Source organism: Panthera pardus, unplaced genomic scaffold, assembly GCF_024362965.1.
Source record: "Panthera pardus isolate Hobbes unplaced genomic scaffold, ASM2436296v1 HiC_scaffold_24, whole genome shotgun sequence".
NCBI lineage: Eukaryota > Metazoa > Chordata > Mammalia > Carnivora > Felidae > Panthera > Panthera pardus.
In genome coordinates this window covers 24,339,408-24,363,517 of record NW_026526810.1, presented here as the reverse complement: position 1 = coordinate 24,363,517, position 24,110 = coordinate 24,339,408, and the positions used below count along the sequence as shown (strand labels likewise).

At 45.2% G+C, this 24,110-nt stretch overlaps 1 protein-coding gene across 4 annotated transcripts in view; it reads left to right on the top strand.

Annotated features, from left to right (window-relative positions):
- Nucleotides 1-13,879: 13,879 nt before the first annotated feature.
- The window catches only part of ARID3B (AT-rich interaction domain 3B), a 57,287-nt gene continuing 47,056 nt past the window's right edge, over nucleotides 13,880-24,110 (top strand). The window contains exons 1-2 of one of the 4 annotated variants that reach the window (XM_019441468.2): nucleotides 13,880-14,011; nucleotides 16,567-17,198. In XM_019441468.2, the coding sequence (XP_019297013.1) occupies nucleotides 16,644-17,198 (555 nt within the window). In that variant the 5' untranslated portion in view covers nucleotides 13,880-14,011; nucleotides 16,567-16,643. Of the gene's footprint in view, nucleotides 14,012-14,167; nucleotides 14,190-14,243; nucleotides 14,313-16,566; nucleotides 17,199-24,110 lie in introns of those variants that run through there. The other 3 variants (XM_019441470.2, XM_019441469.2, XM_053888848.1) reach the window with 3 other exon arrangements.

Genomic DNA, 24,110 nt, shown 5'->3' with positions numbered 1-24,110 from the left:
TGGGCACCACCTCCAGGACTGGCTTAGCAACAACCCCTTCCCACTCCCTGCCATGAAACCCTTTTCTTTTCTCTTCTGCTAACTGGATACAGATGGTGACAAGGACACCAAGGGTGATGGACAGAAGGACCTTGGGTCTGTGTAAAATACTTACTAATTACAAAGGGACAAAGAATGACTTCACAGTGGAGAGAACTGGCAGACAACCACCTTAGCCAAGTGGTCAAAGTTAACATCGCCATACTCTGTGCCTGCTGATATAATGCACTGAAAACCAACAACACCACCTCTGCGGTGTTCCTTCCAGAAATGCACATCCTCACATCTGATCAGGCAAACCCAAACTGAGGACAATGAACAAATCAATGGGCCTGTACTCTTCAAAAATGTCGAAGCCATCAAAGACAAAGTCTGTAGATTAATTATTTAAATGGAAATAAAGAGACTTGACGATTTTAAATGCAATGTTTGACCCTGAACCAGAAAAACAAGTTTTTGTTTTATTTGGTTATAAAGCCTATTTGGGGGATATTTAAAAAAGTAGGAGTATGATCTGTAAGTTAGATAACAGTATGGCATCAAAGTTAATTTCCAGATTTTGGAAATCATACAATGGTTATGTAGGAGAATGTACTTGTATTTATGAAACACACACCAAAATATTTAGGCATAAAGGGATGTTGTGTCTGCAAATTACTCTCAAATGGCTCATAGAATATAGTAATAATACGTATACAGAGAGGGAAAGAATGGTAAGGCAAATGTGGGAAAATGTTAACCTTTGCAGAGTCTGGGGCAGAGTATATGGGAACTCTTTGTACCAATTTTGCAGCTTTTTTATAAGTCTGAAATTATCACCAAATAGCTTTTTAAATTTTTTTAAGTTTATTTATTTATTTCGAAAGAGAGCGGTCCGGGGAGGGGGGGTGGGAAGGGCAGAAAGAAAGGGTTCTGTCGGTGCAGAGCCCTACCTGGGGCTCGAACTAGCAAACCATGAGACCATGACCTGAGTCAGAATCAATCAAAAGTTGGACACATAACTGACTGGGCCACCCAGACACCAAATAACTTTTAAATTATATAAACCTGAACACCTAGAATGGAAAATTCTGGCCCCTAGGATAGAGAACAAAAGCATGGAAAGCAGGGCATGTCAGTGAGCGGTTCTCGGGTAGAGGCTTAGCACTTCATACAGTCATCAGCTTGCTGCAGGGTTCTTGTGTTCAGTAGCAACTTCTAAGGGTCATCTGCTTTCTGGCAGCTCTCTAGGAACTCGAGTTTAAAATTTCCAGTAAGTGCAATTTTCTGATTTTTACTGCTGTATAACAGATAATGTCATCTTAGCTGAGTAACATGAATCCAAAGATCAATCCTTTGGAGTTTGACTGCTGTGATAAGGCCCTCTTTTCAAGCAAGGTTTAAGTTTCTCGGATTTTTCCAAAACGCCCAATCACCTGGTCTAATAAGGGCATTTAGAAGAGGGTCAGTGGCTGGCAAGGGCATGTGGCATGTGCCTGTTTACTGATCAGACTAAGTTGATTCGGTTAATCCTTTACAACATGCAGCCAGCTCTGCCTCTCAGAGGTTAGAATCCACTATAGGTAGAGAGATTCCTAGTCACATGGGCCTGCCTACCAGGTACCACTTCGTAGGAAGGCAATCTGTGAGTTCCTGAATGGCAAGGACATGGAGTCTTAAGAACCAAGGACAGTACGTAAGGCCATGGGAAGTCAAGCGTGTCCACTAATTCAACTAATTGAAGTATCAATATTCCTTTTGTTCTCTCTTCTTTTCTAGGTGATTAAGAGTGATAAGGGCAGTGAGACTTCTACGTGAGAGGTGATACTTGACAAAACTCAAGAATAATTGCCCCAGTGAAATATGTTCCTGTGTCATTAAACACCAAGCTGGAATATCTTAAGCAGTGACTGCAAAGTGCAGTCAAAGCGCAGAACTGTGAGCGCTTCAACTCACCCAGAAAAGAAACACATGATTACCATAAGTATCCATAACTCATACAGGGAGGTAATTGGGTGGAGTCTCTTTGGAAATATTCCAAGGATCTCTCAGGGCAGGATTCCAATATATGCCTCACTCTTTTTTTTTTTTAATTTTTTTTAACGTTTATTTATTTTTGAGACAGAGAGAGACAGAGCATGAACGGGGGAGGGGCAGAGAGAGAGGGAGACACAGAATGGGAAGCAGGCTCCAGGCTCTGAGCCATCAGCCCAGAGCCCGACGCGGGGCTCAAACTCACGGACCGCGAGATTGTGACCCGGGCTGAAGTCAGACGCTTAACCAACTGAGCCACCCAGGCGCCCCTATATGCCTCACTTTTATAAGGTTTCCTGGGTTACCTTGTTCACAGGTGAGGCGTGCATTGACCATGTCTTCTCCTGTCTCAGGTAAGTTTCCCCATCCATGTTTAATATCACGGCCACTCTGTCCCCTCTGTGGTGTCCAGTGTCCATCTGAGGTGTTCTGGTGTTATTGGAGGCTGGCTCCCTGGATCCTGCAACCAAACTTTTTCATGTATGATGGCATTCTTGAACCTCTCCGTAGGCTCCTCATCCCGTTTTTAAAAGAAATCACCGTGTAAAGACTTCAGTTAGAGCAGCTTGTGAGCATAATGATTTATAAAGCATTTCCTCTAATTTGTGTATGTGTGAGCCTCTACTTAATGGAAGTAATTTCCAAGACGTCAAGAAACTCGCTTATTTGGTGTCCGTTTTTTTTTTTTTTTAATTTTTTTTAACGTTTATTTATTTTTGAGACAGAGAGAGACAGAGCATGAACAGGGGAGGGGCAGAGAGAGAGGGAGACACAGAATCTGAAACAGGCTCCAGGCTCTGAGCTGTCAGCACAGAGCCCGACGCGGGGCTCGAACTCACGGACCACGAGATCATGACCTGAGCCGAAGTCGGCCGCCTAACCGACTGAGCCACCCAGGCGCCCCTGGTGTCCGTTTTTAACAAGCACACCTGAGGAGGTAAAAAGAAGAAATACTCTCTTTCTTTCCATGGTGTTCTGAAATCATGGGCCGTGAGTCAGAATGTCAGAATGTACTGCTTGTTCCTTGCTGTGTTTAACAAGATATTGTAAGAGGTAAGCTCAGGCTAGAAGGTCCTGGTTTGCAAGCAGAAATGAAAAGGAGCCGACAGAGCCCAGAAGTAGGGCCTTACGCCCGACCAGCAGGAAAAAAGACGGAAAAGGTTTTGAGAAACAAAGGTCTACGAAGATATTTCAGTTAAACAGAGGAATTTTTCAGCACTAGTGCGAAGAACAGCTTCAAGGCTTTCCTCCCACCTAAGCCTCTCATTTCATATGGCTTCACTGTAACTGCCATTAAGTTGGGAAAGAGGCATGGAGTAAAGAAATAAATGAAAGTTGATACTTCTATCTTGAAAAAAAAAAATCTCTTGGCCATGATTTCTGGCACAAGAAGCTGCTTAGAAGCAAATAGATCTGAATTTTCTGAGAGAGCTGTATTGCCAAAAACCCACAAGCCTGGCCTGAATAAGCAAAGGCAGAAAACAACCCTTGGATCTCCAGACTTGCACCAGCAGGAAGCGGACTGTTAAGGCTGTAATGTCCCCAAGGAGGGCATGCTCCCTGCTTCCTATGTAGCCAGGGAGAGCGATGGCTGAGGGCAGAACCAGGGTACAAAGAAAACAAGGACAAGAGAATTTTCCCTAAAGAGAAAAATTGGGTCTAATCTAGGAACTTCTTTCACTGCCAGGAAAGGGAGTCTTCACTATGTAGTAGGATTCCACGATTGCTCTGCATGTGACTTCGTGTTTCCCATTCTCCCTTTTCCAAACAGTTTTTATTGCAGTTTTCCTGCCCCCTCTGTCACTGTGCAGTGGGGTAGTGATGAAGTGGCAATAACTTGGCTTTTAGTTTGCTTTTTTTTTTTTTTTAAGTAGGCTTCACACCCAATGCGGACCCAGCGCGGGGCTTGAACTCATGACCTTGAGATCAAGACCTGAGCCGAGATCAAGAGTTGGATGCCTAACCAACCGAGTCACCCAGCCAGCCCCAACAACTTGGTTTTTAGTTCATACGTTGTTAGACCATGAGGAAATTAATCCAGGTCAACTAGAGAAGACTGCAATCCAGATTTTGATATGAATGCCATAATTGGATGGGACTTTCTGTCATCTCCCTTAGGGGAAGGGTGAGTCTATTTGGTGGTCAGAAAGACTGACTATAACAGAGACCTCTTGCTGCCTAACAAAAGCCATTATTCTGCAGGCATACGGCTAGACTCTTTCTCACATCCCCTTCCAATATGGAAGTGGCCATATGACAAAGTGTTCTCCAGTGTAACACGAGTGGAAGCAATGAGCACCACTCTGTGACCTAGGGGATGGTAGAGCACAAGATGAAAGGGGCCTGGGGTCCAGAATGATAGCAATGAAGGAGCCACCTCCCTGACCTGAGTATCTGCCCAGGACTGTTAGGGTGAGCAAGAAATAAGCTGTTTTGCTGAGTCATGTTTGGGATGTAGTTGTTGCAGAAGTTTAGAGACCTACCCCATGAGTCATGCTTGTTCAACATAATGACCACACACGGACACCGTTTGTAAACACAATTATTAATGGTAACATACTAAACACCCTGTAACGAACCTTGCTTTTTTCAGTGTCCTGGAAAGCGTTCCATTTCAGTACATCAAAGACTTCCTCATTTTTCTCTTTCTTCTTTTTTGCTTTTTGATAGCTCAGGTACAACACTATTTAACCAGTTCCCTGCTGGTAGACATTTGGGCTGTTTCTGATCTTTTGCTAGTGTCACATGCTCAAGTTCTTTCCATTGGTACTCTGCAAACACAAGATACAGATCAGCCTCATGTCCAGCATGATCTAGTTTCATTCTCTGATGCATGACGTTACTTAGTTTCTTTTCTCCAAATTGCAGAGCTAATTATGTGACAATGTTGATTGTCTGTGGTACGCTTATAAACTGTACATTGAAAAATACACTCTGGGCACCTTGGTGGCTCAGTCATTTAAGCGTCCAACTCTGGATCTCGGCTCAGGTCTTGATCTCTGGCTTATGAGTTCAAGCCCCCTGTTGGACTCCACACTGGGCATGAAGCCAACTTAAAAGAAAGAAAGAAAAAGAAACTCAAATGGTTACAAGTCAAATATTGACACCGCTGGGAGGAATATGGCATGGTGGTTACCAGCATGAATTATAGTCAGACAGCCCTGGGTTTTAAATCCCAGCTCTGCTCTCTATAATATGTAACTTAACTTGGGGCAAGTTACTTAACTCCTGTGAGCATGTTACCTCACTTGTAAAATGGGGCTTATTATGAGGATTAAGTGAGAAGGTAAGTGAAGTGCTTAGTATACAATAACTAGCGGTAAATAAATACTGTAGATTTTTTCTTAATACAGCATTTTTCTAATTCCCAAGGAAAGCAAAAATTAAACTTGAATCTAAGGTTAGGACATGCATCCTAAGTGTCTTTCTTCTTCTTTTTTTTTTTTTTTAATTATTTATGTATTTATTCAGAGAGAGAGAGAGAGGGATAGAGAGCATGTGAGCACCAGGAGAAGGGCAGAGAGAGAGAGAGAGGGAGGGAGGGAGGGAGGGAGAGAGAGAATCTCAAGCAGGTTCCACGTTCAGCACCGAGCCCAATGCAGGGCTTGATCTCAAGACCGTGAGATCATGACCTGAGCCTAACTCGAGTTGGATGCTTAACTGACTGAGTCACCCAGGCACCCCATTAAGTATCTTTATTCTTCTTTTTTTTGAATGTTTATTTTTGAGAAAGAGAGAGAGTGGGGGAGGGGCATAGAGAGAAGGAGACACAGATCTAAAGCAGGCTCCAGGCTCTGAGCTGTCAGCACAGAGCCCGACGCAGGGCTCGAACCCACAAACTGCGAGATCATGACCTGGGCTGAAGTCAGACACTTAACTGACTGAGCCATCCTGGCACCCCATGAGTATCTTTAGTCTTACAGTGGGAATTGGTTTTCAAAAGATTAAATCATCATTCGATTTTTTTTTCAAAATGATTTTCTTTTACATACTTTCCTGCAACTTGGTAGTTTCTTTTTAAATTCTACCACTGACATCTTCCCATGTCAGTAGAAAATATTGACTTCATTGTTTTTAGTGGCCATAACCATTTTTTTGATAGCTATTCATTTTTTCATAAAGAGAAAGCCCCCAAATCTTGTGACCACTTATTTGAGTTTTCTATCTAACTATTAGAGTTCAATTACATTGGGTCAAGGCTTATACTGCAGGTTCAGGAAATTCACTTGTTACCATGTCATAATTAACGTTAAAACAAACAACACAGAGGCCTCATTGCTTTGGGGAGTGAGAAAGAGAATGGTAGAAAATGCAGGCAAGTGTAAATGCCATTCTCCTAGCACTTGAATTCCAGAAGTGAAACTGGAGGGCTGAACTGTCCATATTAGGAAATGACTGGTTGCTTGATGGCCAAACAGTTAAGCTAAGTGTTTTGCTTTTGGGGGGTGGGTGATATGGAAGAGAATTGGTCGGGAGGATATCAGATCAGTTAGCTTCATAACCGCCCTATTCTCTTTCAGCATAATCTCAGTGGTTAGAAGCATTATAAAATCAAGCTTTCGCTTTAATTGGAGAGACTTGAAAACCCAGCTCATTTTTTAAAGATGACGTTTCTGCATCAGTTTCCCAAATGAGGTTATGTGTTATTGGCTGAAATTGCAGCAGGTTAAAAGCCCAGGTTTGAATCGGGGCACCTGGGTGGCTCAGTCAGTTGAGCGTCCTACCCTTGATTTTGGCTTGGGTCATGGTTCCAGGGTCATGGAATTGAGCCCTGTGTTGGGCTCTGAGCTGAGTGTGGAGCCTGCTTGGGATTCTCTCTCCCTCTGCCCCTCTGCCTTCTCCCCCACTTGCTCTCTCTCTCTCTCTCTCTCTCTCTTTCAAAAAAAAAAAAAAAAGACAGGTTTGAATCAAAGCATTCAACACACGCTTTTGCTATGAAGTCGTAAATGAAGGCCTAGGACACAGACAATCCTTTCAACCTCTCTGGATTGAATGTATTTCACCCTGATAAAATATCAGGAATCCCCATTATATTATACTCAGTTTTCTTTAGCTAAGAGTCAGGGATAAAAGGGCTGTAAACTGGCAATGGGAACATGGCTGTGCCATGTGCTTTGTGGGGGCAATAAAGACATGATGAGACCCAAACACCTCAAACCTAATAAAACAAGTGCTCTCCACGGTCTGCTTGAGAAACTCCTTTTCTCCACCCTAGATTTAGGAAACTTCTTTTCCACTGAAGTTTCTCTATGATACCTTGCATCCTCTGAGCCCGTGTTTCCAAAATACTTACCTCCGTAAATTCTCTATACTTACGTCCTGAAATTGACTTTTTTTTCTTTAATTCAGAGAGGACAAGAGTCCTGGTCGACCTTAACAATAGGAAAATGCACATTACTGTTCTTGGTAATTCAACATTCACTGTTGGTGCTTAGAAATAAAGATTATTTTGATGGATGGAAAGCCCCTGGGCATGTGTAGGTGTCTGTGGACACATTTACAGCAACCGGTTGGCTCTATGATTCTCCCAGCCGACCAACTTCAGTTCAGGCGCCCTCTCATCTTAAGACTCGTTAGCACTTGACAGTGTCTGGCTTATCACAGCTCTGTCGGGTGGAGGGCCAGATGGCTCCCACAAAGCCCCGACCAGAGGCACAGACCTGTGACCAGATATCTCGTTCTGGGACGGATGGCTTGAACTGCCTCTTGCTGCCTTTTGCTCTACCAGTCTGCGGGACTGCCGAGAGCTAGAGCCACCAAAGAAATCTGGATGGAGTTTGCAAAGACAGCTTTCAATTAAGTATCAAGGAGAGTGAGATGATCTAATGTTTTCAAAGGTGAGTGAGTCACTTAGGGATTGGCCTTTTTATTTGCTTTAGAGGTCTGACTTGTTCCATTCCCAGGTGAGGGAAAGAACAAAATAGTCAAGGCAGTTTATCAGAATGTTGGCAAAACCCAGAGCCACCAGATTGGAAAGGACTTTTGCAGTGGAAGCAGGTCGAAAGGGAATGTGGCAAGACAGCAGCTACCAGCAGGAGCCCTTATTACTTTGAAGAATGTTCTCAAAGTTCAGCTTTGGGCCTCAGTGATTAGGTGCGGGCAGTCCCCCAGGCTTGACTGGCTTATGGAAGCTGACACATCATGTAACCCAAGTCATCAGACACCAAATAACCATTCTCTGATTCAAACTATAGAACTATAGAAACAGTTCTGTAAAAGAAAAGCCTGAAGAGTCGGCCTGATGGACATCCCCCCACCTCCCATAGGAAAACCCAGTGGACAATGAAAGCCCCATCAGGCGGCAGACAACATCACTGGTGCCTCCACCTCCGTGATGAGGTCCCCTCAGGAATGGTGGACTTGATCCACCTCCTTTCACACCCTCTTGGCCAGTCACACTCTTTCTTTACACACGTTAATAACATTTACTCAGCAGAGGCTGTACACGTGCTCATATATAGCTCCTGAGGCTATACCTTGATCTCAGGACAAGAGGAAGCCTTAATCATCTGGTTACATTTTAGTTGTCCATGGCATTAAAGGTACAGTCACTGCAGAACAGTCCCCTCCTGCCTTACTAGTATCATTGTGTCCCCCCCTCTTGTGGGGCCAATGCAAATTGGAAATGTAATCACTGGTAATTTCAATGGGAAAGCATTTTATGTTTCTTGAGTCCCCAGACTGACACCCACTCATGCTAAAATACCAAATCTCATTAAGAGAGACACAATTACGTCAGTCATTAATATTGGCTATCAGAAACACAAACTGAAGCCATTCTTCCCTTTACTAGTCATGACTAATTACATTATTATTCTATAATATGATCATTTCTCTGTTGTTTCTTAGTTTTTATGCCCTGTACATTTAAGATTAAATTTCTAACAACATATACATACAAATGATACCCAATATTTATACAATTCAACCTTTATTTAAAAAAAAAAAAAGCGTAATAAAATCAATGAAAACCAGGCGAATGTTATTAGTTTTACCGAATGAGTTGAAATACAACAGACAGGATGCGTAAGATCACCCCTGCTGTAAATAAGCAAAACAATGAGAAATTAGATGGGAGAACATAAGGTAACATAGACTAACTAGGTGATGATGATGCATGATGGCTACCTTCTGCAGGTGCTAAGCAGCTCCAAGAAGTACACCCAAACAAATCCAGCCCAACAGATACAAAGAAATGCCCTGGGTATCTGTTATCTTTTATTGCAAAACAAACCACTTCACAACTGATTGCTTTAACTCTAAAACAATAAACATTATTTTTCACTGGTCTCTGGGTTCACTGGAAGTTTCTCCTGGTCTAGGCCAGCACAGCTGGACTTGGATAGTCTACAGTGGCCCAGCTCACATGTCTGGTGGTTGGCAGGTTAGTCGATCCAATGAGCCACACTCGTATGTTTGGCAATTGGTTAGACATCAGACAAGGTGTTGATCTCGTGTTTCTCATCACCCACCCATCAGGTTAGCCAAGAGTTTTTCACAAGGTGGTGGAGTTCCCAGCACTGAGAGAGCAAACCGCAATCGGAAGCACTTTTTAAGAATCTCCTTGTACCAAAAAGAAGAAGAAGAAGAAGAAGAAGAAGAAGAAGAAGAAGAAGAAGAAGAAGAAGAATCATCTCCTTGTATCAGATTTGCTAATGTCCCATAGAACAAAGCAAGCCTCGAATGAGAGACTAGGGAGAGACTATACCTGTTGATGGGAGAAGCTAAAAAATACCAAGGCTATTCGCTTCAATCTACTATACCTTGGAAGCCAAAACAGAGAGATTGAATGTTATTCTTTATAACCAGAATGGATGGTTATCTCAGGGTTGAAACGTATGTCTATGGGGAGGAGGACTTTTCTGTTTTAACTACTGAGGTCATCTAGGAAGGCTGCCCTCTTGGGTCTGCTACTACACCTGAGGCGAAGAGATGAAACCAAAGAGGTAGGCAGAGGTTAGGGCTCTGTAGGCCACATGAAGGAATTTCGGTCTTGATCCCAAGAGCAATGGGACCTTAGAGCACTTTAAGGAGAGATAAGATCACTTGGGCTGCAGTGAGGACAGTAATTCTAGAAGCTTTTCCAGGAAGGGGAATAGTGAGATAAGCCGTTCGTCATAGAATATGGGGTCAAGAGAAAGATTTTTTTGTTTTGTTTTGTTTTGTTTTGTTTTGTTTTAAGCAAAAGGTGTTTGAAACTAGAGCTTGCTTGAATACTGTTAGAAGGATCCAGTATTCAAGAGGTTAGAGGGAGAGCCCTGAGAATTGAGAAAGGAAACTCGAGCGCACATGCAATGTTTGGCTTTTAAAAAATCATATAATTAAAATTGACTGTATTTTTCTATATACAGTTTCTATTTTCTATTGTGTAGTTCTGTGGACGTTAACACCTTCACATAACTGCCACCACAATCAGGATAGAGGAGTTCCATCTCCCCAAACCCAAACCCTCCTTTTTGCTGTCCCTGTATTATTTTATTTGACAGAAAGAGAAAGAGAGACAAAGAGAGCTAGAAAGAGAGGAGAGAGAGGGAGAGAATCTTAAGCGGGCCCCATGCTGAGTGTGGAGCCCACCTTGGGGCTTGACCCCACGTCCCTGGGATCATAACCTGAGCCGAAACCAAGAATTGGATGCTCAACCAACTAAGACACCCAGGCACACTTTGTTGTCCCTTTATAATGACTCCTCCACCTCGAATTCCTGGCAACCACTGACTTATTCTCCACCACTGCGTGTTTATCTTTCAAGAGTGTCATTTTGAGACTAGCTTCTTTCATTCAACATAATGCCTTTATCATTATGTTATAATGCCAAGTTGTTGGGTAGATCAGCACTTCACCCTGTTTTGTTGCTGAGTAATATAATATCCCATTGGGGTCAGCTTCTGATAGCATTCCCCGGGTCAGTAAATGGTTTCACCATTCTACCAGTTATTTGGGCCAAAAACCTTGGCTTCATCCTTGATTCTCTTCTCCAACCTACACGTCCAATCCATCAGTAAATCCTGGTGGCTTTACTTTCAGAATAGACCTGGAATCTGACTACTTACCAGCTTCTTTGCTGTCATCTAGTTCAGGCCACCAGCATGCTCTGGAGGACAAGTACTTCCACTCTTACCCCTCCACCCTCAGTCTACTCTCCACACAACAGCTAGAATGAGCCTTTTAGAGGCTTAAATCTGATCAAGCCACTCTTGTGCTCAACTCGCCAGTGGTTTCAATGTTAACAATCCAAATTTGTCACCATGGCCTAAGGCCCTGCATGATTGGGCCCCTGGCTGCCTCTCAGATCTCTTTTCCTGCTGCTTTCCCCCTCATTAATTGTGTCAGTTATAGGAGTCTCTTTGCCATTCGGTTAGCAAGTCAGGCATGCTCCTGCCTCAGAGCATTTGAATTTTCTGTCTCCTCTGGAACACTCCTTCCCTAAATATGCACAAGTCAATTCCAGTTTCTGCTGATCAGTCCTTCTCTGACTGACATGTAAAATAGCAGCTTCATGACACCACTGTCTAACCCTTAACTCTGCTTTGTTCTTCATATAGCACATATATATTTGTTTTTCTGTCTTTCAACACTAGAAAAATCTTTTAGGACAAGGAATTTTTTTGTTCGCCACTTAACAAGCACCTAGAGGGGTCCCTTGCCTGGCAGAGAGTGGAAGTTCAACGAATATGTATTTTTAAATGTTTATTTATTTTTGAGACAATGCGAGAGACAGAGTGCAAGCAGCGGAGGGGCAGACAGAGGGAGACACAGAATCTGAACCAGGCTCCAGGCTCTGAGCTGTCAGCCCAGAGCCCGACGCAGGGCTCGAACTCACGAACTGGAGATCATGATCTGAGCCGAAGCAGGACACTTAACGAACGGAGCCACTCAGGCGCCCCTTCAACGAGTATTTTTTATTTAATAAGTCATAGGCGGAAAAGACAGAATGGAAACACCTGTAGATCTCTAGATTTTAGGACATTCTACATTTATTTCATTTTAATTCCAATATAATTAAAATACAGTATTAGGTTCGTTTCAGGTATACAATACAGTGATTGAACAATTCCATACATCACCCAGTGCACATCATGACACATGCACCCCTTAATCCTCATCATCTATATCATCCACTCCCCCACCCACCTCTCCTCTGGTAGGCATCAGTTTGTTCTCCATAGTTAAAAGTTTGTTTCTTGGTTTGTCCCTCTTTTTTTCCCCTTTACTCCTTTGTTTTGTTTCTTAAATTCCACATATGAGTGAAATCATGTTGTATGTTTTTCTTTGCTTGACTTATTTCATTTAGCATTATACTCTCTAGTTTCATCTGCATTGTTGCCAAGTGGCAAGGTTTTTTTTCGTGGCTGAATAATATTCCATCGTGTGTGTGTGTACACATACCATACCATATCTTCTTTAGCCATTCATCTATCAATGGACACTTGGCTGTTTTCATAATTTGGCTATTATAAATAATGCTGCAATAAACATAGAGGTGCATGTATCCCTTTTAATGTTTCTGTATTTGGGGGGTATAGGGCATTCTACACTTTGTGACTTATACAGTAAGATAATCAGGGGAAGGTGTATGGGAAGTGTAGGGTTACAGATTTGCAGAGCTAGTGGACAGCAAATTAACTAGAAAAATATCATAATGAAATTTCCAGGCACTAAAACATTTCAGAGCCAATTTATGGTTGAAATTAATAAGCTAGTGATGGCAGTCTGTTCAGCAGGACAATTTTCTATGACCAGCTACAGGAATAGAGAGGCATGTTGGTCCACCTAGAGTGGAGGACTTAGTTGGAGAAAAAGGGCATGGCAGGCAGGTTTAGTAGTAAGAGCCAGATTGTAATGGTACACCCTTGTACCTAAGACGCATAAGAAGGGAAGTGAAGAATGCAGACTAAGTGGAGGCTTTCAACGGATTAGAGGTACTGATAAAGTGAAAAAAAAGTTCTGAACAAGTTCTTCAGCAGTCAAACTGAAAGGACATCAGGTTGCAATTGGAAGGATGTTCCAATTACTAATTTGTGACACAACAATGTTTCCGGTGACAAGGTCTGGGCTTTTGCCTAAGATTGGGAGGCTGATGTCAGGGCCGCTAAAGATGAGGCCCAAGATGGTTCAGGGTCAGTTTCACTTTAATTATCAAGATGGAAGATAGAGGAGAGAAAATTAAAACACGGGGCTGGATGCACAAATAAACAGATGGTTTCTAAGAGGCGGTTACATAGGTGGCAAAGTCTTAAGAAGTGTCTGAGAAGCAAGAGTTTTTACAAGAGGTGACCGGACTCGGCACATAGCCCCCCACCTTTTGAACTTCGGAAGTGAGAATACTAATTCATGGGAGGGGGTTCCAGAGGATGCAGCATCCTCGGAACACAACCAGGTCCCAGTTCAAGAGGTTCAGAGAAAACTGGTCTGGAAGAGGGCATCTCAGAGGCAAATCGGTTTGAAAGCAGGTGGTTGGGAAGGGGACGGAAGCAGAAAAAAACACGGACACCTCTCGTCCTTTATTTACCTTCCTACCAACCTGACTCCGCGCCACACCTCCACAAACAGAGAACAGAAAAGACTGAACGCAGCCCATCTCTTTTCAACTCCGCGCGGAAGCCCTCACACCGGAACGCCGCGGAGTCCAAGCTCCCCATTGGCGGAAGCTTCCGCCAGCTTCCATCCGCTTCCGCCAACGACTCAGTCGGGCGGAGCCGTCCCTAGAAGTCACTTCCGCTTGACCCCGCCCCCTCGTTCCCATTTTGGCTGCTTCCGGCCTCAGGCCCCGCCCCATCCAGTGTGGCCCCGCCCCGGCCCCGCCCCGGGCTCGCGGTCCCGGCTCCGCGGCGCCGCTTCCGGTGCGGGCCCCGCCCCGGCTGTGGCCCCCGGCTGCGGAGGAGTCCGAGAAGCAGCTGCTGCGGCGGGGCCTGAGTGGCTGCTTTCACCCCCCCGGCCGGACCCGGAGAGCTGCGCACAGGTAAGCCGCGTGGGGCCCGGCTCCCTCAGTCGCGCGGGAGAGGGGGCCGTGGCAGGTGGAGGTACGCGAGGGGAGGCAGGTGTGTGGGGGGGAGACGCGAAGGCGCGGGCCGGCTGAGCGCGGGGCCGCGGAGGAAAAGTGAGAGCGCCGGGAGGAGACCCGAGGCGCCCTGCAACCAGTAGGGTGATTTGAGATAAAGAGATGGGAAGAGTAAGGGGCCCCCGGGAACTGAGGGCGAGGATAGGTGGGGTTGGGGCGATCGAAGAAGAGCCAGCGGATTGGCTGAGAGGGCTTGGTGGAGGTAAAAGTGATAGGGCTGCGATTGGGGGTATAATGAAGGGGGGGGGGGTGCTGGCGTAACCAGGGAAGGAGGTGTGGGGCTTGAAGGGGACCGGGGCCAGAGGGATCCGGCAGCGAAGGTAGCGGGAATGGTAGGGGAGGCCGGGTTCAAAGCTACAAGCGGTCCGTTGCGCCGGGCATGGTGGTCCGGGAACTTTAGTGGAAATGGGGGAGGGGGCCGTGTGAAGGGATGAACTGGCTTAGATTTCTGAGACACAAGTTTTCTAAATACAGGCAGGTGGCATTATTGTTTGGATCTTTCTGCTTAGGGACAGGAGGTTGATGGGCTCTTGGGGGAGGGTGTGTGTATTGAGTTGTGGAACTGAGTCATTTCAATCTTACTAAAGAGGCTGTGAGACACCTCCCCCTCTGCTGGGGACAGCATACTAAGAAGATGGTGCCACAGGACAAGAAGCAGTTGTTCAATGGCTGGCAGGACTCAGTCGAAAAATTATTCTCTTGTAACTGATTGACTGCAATGATTGTAAGGAAAATTAAAATGACCACCGAATTATTTGCTTTATTCTTTTGTTTAATTTTTTTTTACGCCAGTTTTTATACTAAATGCATACTTTTGCCAACTGTATTTAATGTGGGTGTAAGTCTTTTCATGTTCTGTTAACTATAAAAAGGGCTAAAGCTGCAGGCGTAACTCACACTTTCTCAAGTGCCAAGAGAGGAAGTAAAGGCAGTAAGAGGCAAATTGGAATTTGAATCTTCCACCAAATTCAAAAGGCAAAAGCAGTGCTTCTCGGATAAACCGAAAATGAGAATTCTTATCTCTGCTTTTTTGCCTAGCTTTAAAAATTGTACCTTTTTCCTCTAACCCATTAAAAAATTAATAAAACCACACAGTTTTTATTGCTAGGGATGTGATTACTTCCCCATGAATTTTTGAAAACACTGAAGGCATTTAGTTTTTTTTTTTTTTTTTAATCTTTATACTCCGTTCTAAAACAGTGAAACAATGCAAATATCAAGTCCCAACCTGTGCGAAGCAGCTTCTTCTTTCATGTGATGACAACATTGTACGCCATGTTGCGAGTCCTGTTACCTAAAATTTGCCCGTGCGTAGTAATCCAATCAGTTATGGGGAAACATAACTCAAGTGAGGTTTGTTGGGGGTGGAGATCTGGAGAGGAGGACAGGAAAGAGGGAGGGAAAGAGGGAGCTAGCGGAGAAGAGGGTGTGAAAGGGGGATGTGTTTGGAGACTGATTGGTAAGAATGCTGATAAACCTGTCCCTAGAGTACTTTTGGCCTGAAAGCCTTTTCTTTTTGGTATTTGTCTTAGAATATCATAGTAGAAGTGAATCAGAAAAAAAAGAGATGTGAAGAGATTTACTTGGTGGTTTATAAAAAAGAAGCATTACCTTGTTGTTGAGACAATATTAATATCTGTTTCAATTTAATTAACTTTAAAATCTCCAGAGGAATTCCCCCACTGTTTGTTTTTTGAGTGACGACTGCAATTTGAAACTCTTGCCTCCTTGTGTATTTCTTTCATGTTGTTGAAATTGGATTCTTTTTGAGGCCATAATGTACAGTTAACATGGCTCAGCCCACTTGAAGAGCAGGCTGGCAATCTGATCTGGGAAATTTGAAAAGTTTAAACCTAAAAGCCGTTTGCTAGGTTCTGTTTTGGTATGAGAGAAATCATTCTGTCTTCCTGATTGCTCTGCGTCTGGCTTGGATGGTACTTCTTTCTCTGATGGGCCCGGGAACGTAAACAGTGTTCCCTCTTTTGTAGGCAGGACCTTCTTTCCTTTATTCTTGAGGTTTTCATGCTCACCACCTTTGTACAGTGCAAACCCAGTTGCCTTTTCAGTAATAAACTGGCTAATGTTCGATAATGTTGAGAGAGAGAGATCAGAACACAGAAGTTCACAGTAATAAACTGGCTAATGTTTGATAATGTTGAGAGAGAAAGGTCAGAACACAGAAGTTCACAGGCTAGGTATTGTCTGGATTTACTTCTTTTTAAACCCACGGTAGTCCACCTCTGCTGAGACTCATCCTGTCTTCACACCGTTCACTACGTCCCCTCCAACCTCCCTCCCCCCAAGTCCACTCATTCCTCTTAAAACCCAGGCTTAGGAGTGTATGTTTAGTGTTCAGAACTCACACCCTTTAGTGGAAAAAAGAAAGTCTTTTAATACCTGTTTTACATTTTCCCCCCTTGTTTCTCCTTCTTTGTGGTTTCTGTTGATCACTTAAGGTTCAGACCCAGTGTGCCCACTGGGCTGTGCCCAGGTTCAGAGCCATGCCAATCGGTGGGTGAAACTCGAGGCAGTGATGGAGCCACTGCAGCAACAGAAGCAGCCGCCGCCACCGCCACCGCCACAGCCACCACACCTGGCTCCTCTGCAGATGGATGCCAGGGAGAAGCAGGGACAACAGATGAGGGAAGCCCCATTCTTATATGCCCAGAAGTTGGTCGCGCAGCAGACTCTCCTTTCCGCCACCCCTGGGAGGTCTTCTGGCAGCCCTGCCCTGGGGCCCTTAGCCAGAGTTCCACCAGCCACAGCAGTGGCCCGAGTGTTTGAACGGAGCAACGTGAACTCAGAGCCTGAGGAAGAGGAAGGAGGTCTGGAAGATGAGGATGGGGATGATGAAGTTGCAGAGGTGGCTGAGAAAGAGGCCCAGGCTCCTTCAAAGTATTTTCATGTGCAGAAAGTGGTTCGCCAGGACCCCAGAGCAGCACCCGTGTCCGGTCTGCTTCCGGCGCCGGGGCTCCCGCCACGGGGACAGCAAGCTAAAGAAGACCATACCAAAGATGCTTCCAAGGCCCCACCTTCCGTCTCCACAGCTGGGCAGCCGAGCTGGAATCTGGATGAGCAGCTCAAGCAGGTCAGTCTTTGTGGTGCAGGGGGTCATTTGTCCTTCCTAAAGGCTGGCTGAGAGGGGTACTGCCAGGGCCGGGGTCTCCCCCAGTGTGTGCCTTCTCACCCCGCTTCAGTGACCCAACGGTCTCACCGTAAATAGACTTTGAGGTTTTTTTCCCCATACTCGTTTCTTGATTACAGCAATCAAGTGTGTCCTCCGAATATAGTTTCAAATTGGATGTGAAAGAATGTCAGTACAATCTCTTTTTTTAAAAAGGAAGGATGAGGTTGCAACAGTGTTATGAGGGATATCTAAATATATGCAACACGCGACTCTAATTACAGTTTTTGTTCATTAGTAAGAGAACAGTCTTGCCTAAGACCATTTCATAGCCCCAGGCTAACCCAGGATCGTACTCTTTAAGGACAGTTTTGTTGTTTTGCAGTTAAGTGTAGCTGACAAGAAGCACCTGTGTTGCGTATGTTTTCCAACGAAGAGCATTGTAGACATGATTTCATTTCACCCTTATACCACCCCCTTTGAAACAGGAAAAGGTAGACCTCAAAATTCCAATTTTAGCCAAGGTAAGCTGAAGTGATTTTCAAGTGGCATTTGTTTGTCTGTCTGTGACAGGGGTAGGGGCAGAGAGGGAGAGAGAGAATCCCAAGTAGGCTCCACACTCAGCACAGAGCCCCACATGGGACTTGATCTCACAAACGTGAGATTGTGACCTGAGCCAAACTCGAGAGCTGGACACTTAAACGTCTGAACCACCCAGGTGCCCCACGCGCAGGTGATTTTCAAACGTGGCTGAGCATCACAGTTATTTTGTAAGCTTTAAAAAATACAGATCCCAGGGTCTTAAAAAATTATATTTGGGGGGCGCCTGGGTGGCTCAGTCAGTTAAGTGTCTGACTCTTGCTTTTGGCTCAGGTCATGGTTTGTGAATTCCAGCCTGGCGTTGGGCTCTGTGCTGACAGTGCAGAGCCTGCTTGGGATTCTCTGTCTCCCTCTCTCTCCTCTTTCTCTGCCCCTGCCCCTGCCCCTGCTTGCATGCACTCCCTCTTTCTTTCAAAATAAATAAACATTAAAAATAAGAATGAATTCTATTTGGGTGGAGCCCAAGGAATCTGTGTTGTCAACCAAGCCATTGGCTTCTGATTCCTCTTCCCTTTCTGACCTGCCATGCAGTTTTTTCTCACCAACAGAATGGGAGTGTTGGTGGATTGTTCCAGGTTAAGTGACTTGCTGGGGCTTAGGGAGTTCGTGATAAAGCTGGTAGTATCTGGGTACTCCCCACAAGTACATGCTCTTCATGCAGCCCAGTGGTGCTTTGCTCTTTGGAAATAAGTTGTAAAGAGCTGTGGGTGTTCACAGGGCAACTGAGAAGTCCTGTAAGAAAGGTCCTTTGGAACCTGAAAAATCAGCGGCTTTGAATACAGGAGCTCTGTGTAATTGATCTGCGTTTGACCCCAGCAGTGTTTGCAGTAGATTCCAGAGCTAGCAAAGTGGGGGGTTCAGTTCCCATTTCTTCCATTTATTACCCTTGTGATCCTTTAGTAGGGCTCCCAGTCTGTGAGCCTGCATCCTTTCGTCTGTGAAGTGAAAACAGGCATACCTCCCAAGGGTGTTGTGAGGATTGACTGAGCTAGCACGGTAGGTAGGAGTGCTCCAGACGCTCTTTTATGCACCGTCCTCCACCTCCTCCACCGCAGCCACACAGGCCCCGGAGCAGGCAAGATGCCGAGGTGCACCGAGGTCTTCCCTCAGATCACCAGGAGGTAGTGGCAGAGCTGGGACTTGGATCAGAGAGTCCCCGCTTCCACGACAGCGGCAGCCTGGCCGCCAGCCCAGACCCGCCTCCTGGCTGATTGCTTTGGTTTAGCAAAACATCTGTGAGTTGCCTGCAGCCCCCGCGCTGCCTTGTGGCTGGCAGAGTTCCATGCCGGCCGCTGAGTCAGCTCATAGCGGGATCCCGCCCTGACAGCACTGGGAAAGTTCAGGCCCGAGGCGGCTGGGCTGCCCCCGCCTTGGCAGCTGGCCAGCCTCTGCGTGTGTGCGGTCGTTCCTAGAAAGTGCAGCCGCGTGCGAGGAACAAGTGGAGCTCCAGAGCCTGTCTGTCTTCAGGAAGTGTAGCAGGTGTTGAGGTCAAGCCATGAGAGCTTTGAAAAAAGAGACTCTCCCCAGCCGGCGTGTGCATGCACACACGGATGCACGGTAGCGGGCACCCAGCGCCGTGTTCTGGGCAGAGTGGCCCCAGGACTACACAGCTCAGTGCTCAGGGGCTGGCTGATGGTTTCTGAAACCCTTTGAGTTCGTTTTAAGTTTCTGAGGCACACTCACTAATTATAGACTGCCTGGCAGAGAGCACCTGCCAGGATGTTTTATAAATGCCCGCGTAGCTGAGGCCTAATCTCACGCCCCAAATTTCCCTTCCCCTTGGATTCGGAGACCAAGAACTGGGTTGGGGAAAACCTCAGATGCACACCTTTTCCTTTAGAGTTTAATTTTAGAAAATTGCTTTGGTCTGTGCCCTCCTCCTCTTTGCTTGTGCTCCTGCCAAGCAAAAAGAAAGGAGACAGAAACAAGAGTGTGAGTGGGGGAGAAAGAGAGAGAGAGGGAGAGAGAGAATCTGAAGCAGGCTCCAGGCTCTGAGCTGTCAGCACAGAGGTGGACGCGGGCCTTGAACTCACAAACTATGAGATCATGACCTGAGCTGAAGTTGGATGTTTAACCGACCAAGTCACCCAGGTACCCTTAATCTTTTAAAGAAGTAAATAATGTGCTTGGGATTAAAACAAAACAAAACAAAACAAAACAACTTTTAAAAAGCTGTGCTTAGGAAGGGGGTGCTGAAAAACTATACTTGGGGAGAGCCTATAGGAACCATCACAGAGCATGAAATTAGCTTTTTTATTGTTCACAGTCTTCTGTTTCTGATGCAGTTGACTTGTAGAGAGCAGGAACGGGGTATCCTTTGCTCCAGCAATAGTTACAGAGATCTTCTACAGGTAACACAAAATGATCTCATTGTTAATGTGTTGCAGTATCCATTTTGGTCTTTTACACAACAGACTTTGTAAAAGTCTTCTTTGTAAAAGGCTTCTTTGCAGGGAGGGACTGAGCTCCATGGACTAACTGTGGGCTTCCCTCTCAAGATGCTCACAGTCTAAGCAGAGGCCGTGTGGAAACCTCCAGGAGGACTGGGGCTTGGGTGGCAGTAATTTCACTCTGTCCTAAGTCAGCCGAAGCCCAGCTGCCCAGTCATAGCAATGCTGCAGATATTTTAAAACGAGGTTTTGTTTCGGACATTCACACACCAAGGTAAAAAAGTTAATTTTGACAACAGCATGGCTAGCACAGCTTGGGAAACCAGCAGGAATACTCAAGTTATTTTACAAGACTTTGGGGACTTGGGTCAGCAGGCATCTGCCAAGCAAAAAGCAAAATTTTAAAAGCCTAAGGATTCCACAGATTATCTTTTGTTCTGTAGCCCTTTTCTTAGAACATGGGAAGTCAAGATAATTTTATGGATTCTCCTTAAAGAAACTCTTAGAAAAGAATTGCTTCTTAAGGCCTGGATCGTTAGACAGAATGTAGTATTCTCTGACACCAGAGTGATGGGAAAATAGATAATGCCATTGAACCAAGCATTCTAAAGCCCATCAGATTTCGATAGGCAGAGTAAATAATTGTAAAACAAGGCAACAGACAAAGAGCTGAGTGTCCCTTCTCTCAAGGGAGATCAGTAGAGCCCTGTCAGCATACAACCAAATGGGGGGTGTTACTGGCCTATTAGAGGTGGTCTTCTGCCCTCCTGGGAAGAGGGTAGTTCAGGCAATACAGGCTTTGTCTGTCTTGAGCCTGTTAGTGGAGCCAGAAGGTTTCCAGAAGGGTGTAGACTCCCTGCCAGAGAATAGAAAGATGAGGAACGGCTTGGTAGGCATGGGGGAGCCGAGTGTAGGTGTCTGATTTTCGGCCTGCTTTGCTGGTCACCTCGGTCACCAAGTGTGGGAAGGAGGAAGGATGGCTGACTGCTTGGTCTGTAAAACCTATTACTAAGAGTTCCTCTAGGTAGTAAGGTGCCGTTCCTTGGACTAGGCCTACTTTTCTCGGTACATGCTACCTGTCCTTGGAACATTTGATGCTTTTTGTAAAGACTGTGCAAACTGGTGCCTGAAAAAAATAAGGTCATAAGCTTTCCTCGCTTTCTTTGTAGGTCTGTCTTGTGTGCCCTTAGCTTCTGCCATCACAGTGGAACCAGCCAGTGGTTGGTTCTGAATTGAGGTCAGTCTCCCTCCACCCTGCTCCCAGAGGTTGTTGGACAACGTCAGGAGACATGTTTGGTTGTCGTGACTGGGGTGTGGGAGATGTGCTACTGGCATATAGTGAGTAGAGGCCCTACTACTAGACATCCTGTACTGCACAGGACAGTCCCCCACGACAAAGAATTTCCTGGTGCAAAATGTCACTACTACCGTGTTGAGAAACCCTGCTTTACGTTGTGTGATTGGAAACAGAACGTACGCCGTGCCTTCCTCGACGCCGCCCTAGACTCTGTTTCTTTGCGTTTTGGTCTTGGTCTCTGAAGAGTTTGTCAAACTTAAAGTTTTTGCCACTTCTACTTTCAGTGTCTGTGTTGAGTTCATGTCTTTCCCCACAGTCACCTGGGAGACCAAACTGTCACTGAGGAGAGGATTGAGACCCAGAACTTGTACTGTCTCATCTATTTCTACCAGTGGTGCTTCCAGCCTGGCATTCCGTGATGTCTAAAAATGTCTGTGGTGACTTTTAGACTTGGTTGCCCTTTTATACATTAATCCTGAAAGGTTAAGCCATAAATATTCAGCAAACTTGTTAATTGGTAACAGATTTAATTAGTAAATCGGTATTGGTTTTGGAGCCAAAAATGTGGCTTTAGATCCTAGCTTCGCTGCTTGCTTGGGAGAGGTGTCCTAGCCTGCCATTCTGAACCCATGCATCCATCTATCCCACAGGATGGTAATCCTCTCCTACTGTGTTCAGTGAGCAATTGTAAAGACATTACCAAGGTGGGCAAAGAATAGAAGTGAGAGAGCTTTGTACAATTTATACCGTCATACAAGGGTTGGGTCAGGTTGTCATTAGCACTGAGATACTTTTTTTTTTTAGTGTTTTTTTTTTAATGTTTATTTATTTATTTTTGACAGAGAGAGAGACAGAGCATGAGCGGGGGAGGGGCAGAGAAAGAGGGAGACACAGAATCCGAAGCAGGCTCCAGGCTCTGAGCTGTCAGCACAGAGCCCGACGCGGGGCTCGAACTCACAGACCGCCAGATCATGACCTGAGCCAAAGTCAGACGCTCAACCAACTGAGCCACCCAGGTGCCCCTGCACTGAGATCTTTTTGAAGCTGTAATCCTTTAGTCTTTACTACCCGTATAAAGTAAGATGCTCCATAAATCTTAGATACTGCTCTAAAACAATTTCTTTTCAAGTTTCCTAGAGCTGTAACCAAACTCTAGTATTCTGGAGTTCTCTGAAACATTTCAGGTTTATGTCAGCTGAAACCATTGCACTTTTTTTTTAGTCCGCACCTTTAAAAAATTTTTTATTTTCTCCTTGTTGAGAAACCATTGCACTTTTGAAGCTGCTTCTTTCCACATTAAAATAGGGATACGTGGGGGGACGCCTGGGCAGCTCAGTTGGTTAAACATCCAGCTCTTGATCTCAGCTCAGGTCTTGATCTCAGGATCGTGAGTTTGGGCCCTGCATTGGGCTCCACATTGGGCAGGGACCCTACTTAAAAAAAAAAATAGGGATATGTGCATATTTCTTCTTTAGGTGGAACTAAGCTTTATTTACATTGAACTCTTATAAAGGCATGGTCGCAACTTAAGTTAGTTCCTTACAGTTCTTACCAAACATTGATCCCTTTACATGTGTCTGAGATCCCATCCCCTCCTAATTCTCAGGGACTTGCTCCATCAGAGAAAGGACTATTTCTTGGGACCCACTGGCTTCTGAAGCTTTTTTCCACATTCATGTGCATTCTGCTATCTCCCAAATTTAAAAACAACAACAGCAAAAAGCTCCTTTAATCAGTAAGTCTGTCTGATTCATTTGTTACAAGGGAATGAGAAGTCACTTTTTAAAAACCTTCCCTTGACTGGCCATCTCCTTCCTGCTTGGTCCTCATTGTCTCCCCTCCCCACAAAAGAGCTGCTCAGAGGAATTGTTTGCACTCCCCACCTCCACTTTGTCATCTCCTGCTTACTCCTCAGTGCACTTCAGTCTGGGCTCTGTCTCTTCCGTGTCCCTGAAGTTCCTCTTGGTGAGGCCTCCCAGTGACCGCCATGTTGCTAAGCCCAACCTACCCTCACCTCACTTGATTTCTCAGTGGTTCCAAATACAGTGGACCCCTCTCCTTGAAGCATTCTCTTCCTTTGCTTTCCATAGCCCCTCCATTGGCTTATTTTCCTTTGTCTTCTGTGCGACTGCTAGAACCCCAAGTTACCCCGGGCTTGGGCTTAAACCTTCTCTCTATAGGCTCCCCTGAGCAATTTTCTTTCACTCTCATGGTTTTAAATACTGCCCACAAGCCATGGACTCCAGTATGCATTGTTTGAGCCCATTTTTCCATTCTGAGCTCAATTGCTGTATCCCCAACTACATTCCTGAAATGTCCACCTAGGTATTTTCCTGGCATCTCTTGCTTTCCAACCTACTCCCCTATAATTACTTCCTCCTTTATTTTTCCTTCTCTGAAGTGACATTTCTCTCCACTTGGTCTTCATGTCAGAAACCTCAGAGTTGACCATCTCTCATACCTCCTACTCTGTCACTCCATTTGATAGCCATCCAGTCCAGCGCCAAGTCTTACCAATTCTCCCATTGAAATGTCTAGAATTGTGCCACTTTTCTCCTTCTCCACTATCACCTACCTAATCCAGGTAGC